General features: G+C 45.6%; 1 protein-coding gene and 1 non-coding gene across 3 annotated transcripts; both read right to left on the bottom strand.

The window, feature by feature from the left end:
• Positions 1-1324: 1324 nt before the first annotated feature.
• Positions 1325-8942, bottom strand: EIF5 (eukaryotic translation initiation factor 5). 2 transcript variants are annotated; one of them, XM_030452734.1, is made up of 11 exons: positions 8582-8942; positions 6200-6479; positions 5866-5947; positions 5482-5654; positions 5043-5154; positions 4187-4326; positions 3605-3763; positions 3245-3406; positions 2834-2998; positions 2430-2564; positions 1325-1723 (listed from the first exon to the last, which is right to left on the bottom strand). In XM_030452734.1, the coding sequence occupies exons 2-11, from the start codon at positions 6269-6271 to the stop codon at positions 1631-1633; spliced, it is 1293 nt and encodes a 430-aa protein (XP_030308594.1). In that variant the 5' UTR covers positions 6272-6479; positions 8582-8942; the 3' UTR covers positions 1325-1630. The 2 variants fall into 2 exon arrangements, with proteins under 2 accessions (XP_030308594.1, XP_030308595.1); XM_030452735.1 differs by lacking the exons at positions 5482-5654; positions 5866-5947 and having other exon boundaries at positions 8582-8931.
• LOC115598488 lies at positions 4542-4665 on the bottom strand. The gene has a single exon (XR_003987695.1). It is a non-coding gene; the product is annotated as a small nucleolar RNA SNORA28 (small nucleolar RNA).
• Positions 8943-9299: the final 357 nt, after the last annotated feature.

Here is a 9299-nt window from a genome sequence, read left to right as displayed (position 1 = left end):
ATTATAGTCTCTTAGTTGCTACCCAGAGAAACTAGAGTCCACCCATGTTTTCTACAGCAGTCTCAAGCAAAACCCATCAGCTCTCTTAACAGCTGGGATTTTGACACATCCCAACCTCTGCAGCCCTGCTTCCAGCCTGGCAGGCAGCTGCCTGCAACTGTGTGCTCACAACTGTTACACAAGGGAGGCAGGATGTGCCTGTGCCAGGAGGTACCTGCTGGAGAGGTCACATGGGATTAGTAATTTGTCTCCCAGGTTGAGACAGTTTAAACAGAGAACATACTTTCTTCAAAAGGAAAAGCCAGGAGTTAAGTTCATAGTAAAATTAAAAATAAGGTTTTGTGCTACTGCAAACATCCATCTAAAATAATACTTTCGAACACTCCATGGCTTCACTTTTTCAAAGTGTTTGCCTCCACTGCCAGTGCCCAGGGACAATTCCATGCCAGGACCACCTGCAACACAACAAGTTCATGCCGTGCACCCCACTGTTCTGGAGAGGAAAACACAAAGTAACCAAGAAACAAAAACTTCCCCTTCATCCAAGTTCTGCTAGCACTGATTGGGAAAAGCAACTCCCTGTGCACTGGGAGCTTCTCAAACTTTTACACATCTCATATCACTCCTTCCACTCAAGGTTTTACAGAGCAGAAGTCTGAACAGCAACAAAAAGCCCTCCCTAAACCCTGCCAGTGACCCACCACTGGGCCAAAGGCTGTTCCTCACCAGGTCCTCTTTCCTGGTTTAGATGGACTGGGCTTTTTTTGATGTTTCCAAAGGAACCCAGTACCTCAGAGTCAGCATTAAGGATCCACCCAGCCCCCTTCCAGAGCTATGCAGGTCAGCCTCAGGAGCTCCTGAGCTCAAGGTGTCAGATGCTGCCCTCGCTCCCCGTCCCAAATCAGACTGCAGTCAGGTGCCAGCACACAGCAGGGTGGTAGCCACAGCCTGCTGCAAGCTGCAGGGTGTTCAATCTGTGGGCTGCAGTTTTTCCATCTCTAGTCAAAGCACTAAAACCTGTATTTGATAGAGCCACAAAGAACCTCAGAAACAAACTGAGGTAGTCAGCACCTGTTAAAAAGCCTGCAAAGATCAGAACACAGGCAGCTGCCTTCCTTTTCAGGAGTTTGCATCTCTACATTGTAGTTTACACACCTGCTTCTTGACCAGGTTTCACATCTCCAGTCCTGCAACAGTCTCTAAGCCAAGGCTCAACTATTTTTTTCTCATTCAGCTTTCTGTAATTTTCTTTTAAACACTGAACATTACACAAGTTGTTTAAATACTTACTTGGAAAAAAGATAAGGTAATTCAGAGTCACAAATGAAGACTGACCAAAACCAAATCCTTTATTTCCACAACTGTATAAATGTGCTCCAAGTATGTGTCCAACACAAGTTAGAAAAACAAAACAGAACATGCCAGTTGCAAACCAGATCAGTTCACCGATGTGCTTGACTCCTTGGTATTAGGCTTAGTTACACAAGACCAGTCACAGTAAAAAGATACATTTTTGAGTACAAAGTAGCAGGATGTTAAGCCATTTCAGTTTGTGCACATACAAGTCAAACTTCTGGCAGAAAATGCAGGAAAGTTTGCATTATTATGCTGGAAGCTATGTTGCATCACTTTAAATGGCATCAATATCGATATCATCATCTTTATTGTTTGCAGGCTTCACAGTTTCAACTTTAGGTTCACTGGCAGTTGTAGAGTACACCACCTGTAGAGACAAAGACGCTTAATACTGCTGTGATTATGCACTGAAGCAATTTTAACATCAAGATGTGAAATACCCACCCAGCTTAACAGCCCTCCTATCAGCATGAAATGCTGCACAGCACCTTCCAGTGCAAGGATTAATACTGTATGGGAAACCTCAACTCAAAAGTCCTGAAACTATACTGAAACTATACTGTTTTTAGAAAGCAGCTGTTTCTGTCTGTAGGAAGCAGGATCTCACAGCCAGGAACATGAGCAAGTACTAAAAAAAAAAAAAAAAGGCAGTCACTGGAGCACAGGTAACAGATTTTACCATGGTCTTAACTGTGATGAAAACACTGTTTGTTCTTTAATCAGCTTTGCTAACAAATACACACCCCAGTAACTCTTCCAATACAGAAGCCTTTATGCACAGTACCTCAATCTTCCTTGGTATAAGCTACTACTGTGTAAGAAACTGTACTGCTCCGCTATTACAGTCTTTGGCTATGCACCTGCACTGGTTACAAAAATAACGTTGGGTTGGCAAGCGACCGTGCATACCAAAAACGCTCTGTCAAAACCCTTTAGAAGCACAGTGTTCCCCAGTTCCCAACACACACGGCACTACTTGAATATTTTATAGTGCACCATAGCAAAGCACAAGACTTAAGCATGCATGAACAGCACAACCTGGGAGTTGTTTACAGTAAGTGAGCCTTTCCTACCTCTAGGTTTTCATCATCATCATCTTCTTCATTACCGGAAGATTCTTCTTCAGCTTCCTTTAGCCATTTGATAAATGGTTCTGCTTTGACACGTATTTCTTTGGCAAGCTCCTTTGGAACATATTTCTTTGAGGCCTGAAAGACAGAAGTACACAACACTTCGCTTGAATACTGAAGCACATTAAATCAGGTAATACTCAAATACGTTAAGAGCCTTACAACTCTCACTTGACTGCCTTCAATAGCCCATTTTTGAAAGGGAGGTTTCTCCCTGACAATAACTTATCTCAGATTAGCTGTTTGAAGACATCTACACAAGCCATTATACCAGAACAGAGAAACCAGATGCAGCACACTACATTGAGGTACTTCAGTAGCACAGCATGTGAAGTAGCACTCCTTACCTTTTCTGCCCAGCCAAGGATGACTTCTTCTTCCAGAAGATCTGCATCATACATTTCTTTCAAAATATGTGGTATTTTAGAAATAAGCTGAGACTGATGCACGGCTACCACACACTCAAAGCCATGGAGAAGGTACCGCTGAGCTTTCTTGTTGTTGTGGCAGAACTAGAATTGTGATAAAAGCAAGAGTAGTTTGCAGGCTGTTTCTCAGTTCCATGAGAGCACAAAGCTTTTTAACACCCCACAGGATCCCTTTCTTGCAGTTTTGCCAATTTAAGAAGTAGTGGTTTAAAGACAAAATTACAAGAAGCCTTCTTCCCCACAGTACTAAGAAATTTTCAAACTGAGCCAAGTAGCTGCTGCAAAAAGCCAACCTAAGAGCTGTTACACTGTGTGCAAAAGACTGCTTACACGAAGGAAGTGACGCCTGTATTTCCTTATCTGTTCACGAATCTTCTCGTCGAAAAGGACTTCAGTGAGAACTAGAGGGCCCATAGCCTTTACATCCAGTCTCTCTGCTTCTGCTACAATGTCTTTGTCAGAAGTATCAATGACACCTTCTTCCTTCTTTTTCTACAAAGACAGGAAAAAACAAATGTTTTACAGCTACTGAGGTCTGTGTCAATGCTCTATTGCACCACTTCCTTCCCCACCACTACTTGTGGAACCAGAACTTTGGTAGAAGCTCAAGCAGCTTGTCCTTCAGTCTCCTCACCAACATTTTATACACCTACAGTGGAGTTACTACTAAGCAAAAACCAGAATATTCACCTTCACAAAATCAAACAGTATGTTGACTCTCTCCTCCACTGTTCTTTCCAGGTCTTCACTAAGTGTGAGGTTCTTTGCGTGGTCACTGATTTCATCCATTCTACGCCTCTGGGCTTCTTCTGTTGTGTCTTCACCCCAGTCATCATCGTCCTCCTCTTCCTGAATAACAAAAACAAACCAAGTTTCATAAAATGCTACTACAAGCTGAACGATGGGTGTTGTTTCTAGATACAGATTTGAGAGTGTTTTTCTGAATAGGTACTTTTGATTTTTCCTTAAAGAAAGGGTTACACTATGGTTTAGAAGTCAAAGATGATGGACCAAAGGCAGGTTTAAGACAGAAGTAATGGGAACTAGACTTCAGTTTGTAGCCACCTGTGGGGTTATTTCTGCTAGCAAGCATACACACCACTACTGAAAAGCTGATAAAGCTGCTACAGGTGAGACACAGGAATCCTTTTATTTCAGCAGCTAAATTCTGGATACTGTAAGAACTTCTGGTGCAATGCTGACTTTCAAGAAGTACCAGTGATTTACAAGTTCACCACACATCCTCACCTCCTTACTTTGCCTTCTACTTACCACAACCTGTGGAGGAGTAATTTCCTCTGGTGGTGGGGGTGGAAGTGTCTCATTGCTGGACACAGAACCATTCTCTTTGTCCTTGCCTTTTCTGTTCTTCTTCTCCTTTTCTTTCTTTCCTGTACCAGTGTCACCACTTTCTGAAAGTGAATTTTTATGTTTTATTCTTATGAACTACAGAAACTTCAAGTCCCTGCAATCCTGCACCTCTGCCAAATCCCCAAGTGGGTTTGGACGCTTTTATAAACAGCAAGTTATGTCCAGTGCTGGTCCCCAGATACATTCAAGGCCGAGGTACATCTGCTGGGGAAACCTTTGGTTTTGGTGGAAGTCTTGTTTCTTATAAAGGCGTAAGGTTGTCCAAGTCTATATAACAGGTGACCTCACAGGGCAGAGACCCCTGGAATAGGTTAGACTTTTCTATTCTAGCAAGCTTAAATTGCAGCAGGCAACTAAATGCTTACCACAGAGTGTTGCTTGCACAGAACAAATACATTAGTTAGCATTTACTGCTTTCACTTCCTACTGCTGTACTTCACACTGACCTAAAGGCTTTAAAGCACAATGAGCAACTGGTGAGTAGCTCCATCCTACTAAGTTTTCTCCTGCACAAGCAAATGCACCTCTTTACAAGTATGTCTACTTTGGAAGGATTACAGCATCACAACAGAAAATACTGCTCATATATGAGCTACCAACACAGCTACTTCATCCCGACCCACCAACTTAATCTAGGAGTATGCTGGAACCTTTTTACATGTTAATTAGATGCAAGCTATTTGTTTTTCTACTACATAAAAAGCATCCACACTGTAGAAGTTCCCTTTATCTCCACCAAATAAGGGAACACACTTACCAGGTGGGTTTTTGAGAATGAACGTGCAGAGTTTATGGTTTGTGTCAAGCATGCCTCGATAGCCACAGGCTTTGCAAGAGTTACCTATAGTTTGTTTCTTAGGATTGACATGCTGCAAAAAAGAAAACCCTCCAGTTAACATACTGCTTACATAACAATGATGAATTGAAGCTTAAACCTGATGTTTTACATCATCACCTCCAAAGGTTTAAGACAGAGGTTTCAATACTGTCACCCCAGAGAAAATTTAGTAGCAACTTATCTCAGAAGTTTTGAACAGTTATAAACTTAAAGCCATCCCCAAAGGCAGGTGTTGTGTGTGCACACACGCTCCACTTTCTCTTCACAGATATTTGGGATCAGCTCTTAACTTTGCACCACTTCCATTGACATCTAATGAAGTGTTTCCATAGTGCTACCATTAACTCAGAGCACTCACCAGATCAGTTTCAGGATTCTCACACTCAGGACAGAGAACAAATTTTTTAATGAATCCATCCAACATGTCTTGCAGCTTATTCGCCTCATGAGATCCATTGACAATGTAACGGTCATTCTTAACATCAAACTGGGTCTGTGCTCCCAGCTCACAACCAAAAAATTTGGTAGGATCTGCAAAGAAATTGTAATAACCACCACTGCTCTCAGATCTTCACTGTAATTTTTAAACAGCAAGTAAATATGCGATTGGTTCTTTCTGTTCATTATTTCACCCTGAGATAATTGCATTTCCTTCTCACAACTCTTGAAAGAATGCTACTAACATTGCCACTTGAAATACAATCATTAAAAAAAAAATACTGTGTCACACTGGACTACTTACACGTTGGAGGCCGATTAAGCGCCTTTGCAACGTCAACCATGTTGACTATAACTGTCTTTATTCCATTTCCTTTGCCCTCCACCTGAAGAAAGAAAAAGCATTTTCAGATTGACGGGAACAGCCAAACCCAGTGTGCATTTCTCGTATCACTATTTCAAAGGTCTACTCTGAAGTGTGTCTTCTGAGAAGAGCTAATGTGCACACAGCCTGGACAGGATGGGACCTTGTTCTGTGCCTGGTTGAATGCTATGGTTACCTCACACCTCTCTTCCTCCTTTTTTAAGGAAAGCTGTGCAAAACACTACCAACTTACCACTAATGCTTAACAAGTTACCTTGGCAATCAGACGGGGCATTTTGTAGCGATAGAACTGATCTGACACACTGCGGTTGACGTTGACAGACATTTTGCCTTATTAGTAGCTTTATCAATAAGATGAAGAGATCTTTGATTGCAGTTTTTTGGTATCTTCTGTCTGGAGAAGACGGGATGACATAAACGACTGCAAGAGTTCTCGGTCTCTGACATGAAAATATTTTCGCCACCGAGGCTGTAAGGTTCTTGCTTGTATGCTATGTTTCCCCAATACAGGTACCAGTGGCTGCGCAACAGCTCTGCAAATGTTAATAAACAGAAAGGGAAGTTTATCTTAATGTGCTCCAATCAGACTCTGCTAGAGATATGTAAATGACTATATTTAGAGTGAAAAGAAAAAAATATTTATGCTTCAGTTTTCCTAAAGTTGTAGAACTGAAAACAGTAACCCTTTACTGTACTGCTAAGTAACTTTTCCTCAACTACACTACAGAGCTTTCCACCCTCTTCTCCCTTACTACCCATGAAGAACTGAGCAGCTTAAGGCTATTTTCTATACAACTAACTTCTGAAGGAGTGCTGCTCTCAGTAAAGAAGGGAAATGACCACTGCTTCATTTATTTTGGAGACCAATGGCTCTTGCACCAAAAGGGTCCTGTGCTACGTTTTCACACAGGACGGAGGAAAAAGATCTGGAAAACAGTTTCAAATTCCACATCATGGCATGAACCTATCGCACAAACCAAATTCTGTCAGGAAGTTGAGAAGTATCAGCTAGATAAAGCAGCAGCAATCTGCAGCCCAACATAATTTTACATGGCTTACCAGTTTGTTGGATTCACAGGGAAAGAGTTGAAAATTAGGTAATTCTCCCTTCTCACTTACGGATTCTCATAGCAGCTTCTGTTGAGTTTTGACTGAACAGTAAGCCTGATAAAAGTCTGACCTAAGTTGCTTCACTGTAGAAAGCCCAGAAATGCAGGGGCACAGAGCAGTGCAGCAGCTTTTCCAGTTGTTTTTTTTTCTTAGGGGAAGCTGGGGGGAGGGGGGGCAGAGAGGAGGAAAGGGAAGGAGCATGCACCCTATTATTAAAGTTGCTTTAAGCAGTATTTACATATTTAAATTAACTTGTGTCTCTATAATCAGACGCAGGAGTATTTAAGCCACAACTGGTTGACTACACAGGCAGCCCTGACTACAGCATGGCTATTCTGACACGTCATCATGTAGTTATCATTAATGACAGAAGCGCTGACACATCAGAGTACCCTCCTTAGTGTTTACGTGTAAACGCACGTCTGATAGTGCCACATGGCCCGAGTCTCTCCAGTCACGTTTACAACTTCTTTACACAGGAAGCAAACAGATTTTTACAACCCTTATGTTGTACATTAGCTCAGATTCAGTTTTACCCTTCCTCAGCAAAAAGTATGCGGACCTTTTTTCAAGCGCAAGGTTTGGTTTTTTTTTTCCTTAAGATGTCTACGAAAAGCCACCATGTGACCTGACCACGCGCCTGCAGATGCACTGAGGAAGCAGCTTTCCCGGTGACAGAGCATGAGCTCTCAGAAAGAGTGCAGCTCCCCCTCCTTCCCGATTACCGCTTTTGTCTATTGTAGACTAAAGCTCCCTCTCCTGGTCCCTAGGACTCCTCATCCCAAGCACATCCCCCCCGCCCCCCATATACTATGCACAGAGGAAAAAGCGGGAAGGCAGACAAGACTCAGTGCTTCAAAGCATCGTTTGCCCGCCCCGCTCAGCCCTGGTGATGAGTCATAAATGCAGCAATTAAGCACTGAGTCAGCCCTAGAAAAGATGGAGGGGGGGAAGTCACCTCCAGCCACGCATGCGCTTCCCACCCGCGATGGTGGGGACGCTCCGTGCTGCCCCCTGCCCTCCCGTCTCCCCCCCGCCCCCCCAGGGCTACCCCTGGGTGCAGCTCACTCCCCCCCGCCCCTCCCCCGCCGGGTTGGTAACTGCGCCACAGCTCCCCCCGCCGTGCGCCCCCTCCCTCTTTCCCCCCCGCCCCAGCACGGGGAGGCGCGGCCCAGCCGCCGCCATCTTGTTTCGTCGCATGGCGGTGGTGGGGAAATCAAAAGGAAAAAAAAAAAAAAAAGAAAAAAAAACCCAAACCAAACAACCCAAACCAAGCACAAAACCAAGCCATACAAAAACAAACCCGATGAACGGGTGCAACCGAAACGTCGGGGCTTTTGTTTGTCGTTACTCTTCGCCCTCCCAGACGCTTCGTTACACAAAACCTCCCCCCACTATCCACCGTTGAGAGTCAATCCGACGCCCCACTCCAGCCTGCGGCGCCCGCCCGGTCCCTTGACCTTTTCAGAACCCAAACCCTTCTCTCAATCTCGGCCGCACTGACACACCTTACGCCAATACTCACCGTTTTCGTCCAATAAAGACATAAACCCAACGCTGCTCGCCCCGGGCTGCGACGAAGCCGAGTATGCGAGGAGAACAGGGCCGTGGGGGCGCTTATATCCAGGCGGAGTGGGAGGCGGAGGCGGACGCCGCAGCCTCCGGGTCCCGGCGTCCTGGGGCGGGCGGTATCAGCAGGGACAGCAGTGCCAGACAATCTGGGGGCAAGACACAATCAGGAGCATCGTTAGCAGCAACACCTGTGAGAAGGGGGAGGAGGAGGAAGGGGGAGAAAAGGGAAGGGGGGAGGGAGAGGCGGCGGCAGGCGCGCAGCTCAGGCAGAAGGGGGCGGCTGACGGAACCCCGGCAATGGCTGCCCCGTACTCACCTCTAGAATGTTCTCGCTCTGACTGAACAACGCCAAAGCTGGGATCAATCAGCCAGCGGCGTGGCCCGCCCCCCGAGCCCCTCCATTGGCTCCCCTCTCGCCTTGGGGCGAAGCTATTGGCCGAGTGCTCGCCGTCCCGCTCACCTACTGGCGGCGGACGCTGTCAATCAAGAAACGGCCAGCTTCTCCCCCCCTCCCCTCTGCCCCCCTCCAGTGCCCCAAAGGACATCGCGTCTACAGCCGTACAGTCTCGCGAGAGAGCGCGGGACAGGCAGCGGGGGGGAGGTGTGCGACCTGGCGGGGGCTGAGTCAGTGCGGCCGAGCGCGGCCCGGGTGGGGGTGGCCGGGCTTGGGT

Source organism: Calypte anna, chromosome 5A (genome assembly GCF_003957555.1).
Source record: "Calypte anna isolate BGI_N300 chromosome 5A, bCalAnn1_v1.p, whole genome shotgun sequence".
NCBI lineage: Eukaryota > Metazoa > Chordata > Aves > Apodiformes > Trochilidae > Calypte > Calypte anna.
Note: the sequence above shows the minus strand (reverse complement) of the source record. Positions and strands in the feature narration are given on the sequence as shown.

Excerpts from the sequence above, each read along its gene's own strand:
- EIF5 (XM_030452734.1), bottom strand. The coding sequence starts at position 6,271 with ATGTCTGTCAACGTCAACCGCAGTGTGTCAGATCAGTTCTATCGCTAC. Across the intron at positions 2,565-2,833 it reads TCCTTGGCTGGGCAGAAAAG|GCCTCAAAGAAATATGTTCC; the intron begins GTAAGGAGTGCT and ends TCTGTCTTTCAG. Across the intron at positions 1,724-2,429 it reads ATGATGATGAAAACCTAGAG|GTGGTGTACTCTACAACTGC; the intron begins GTAGGAAAGGCT and ends TTGTCTCTACAG.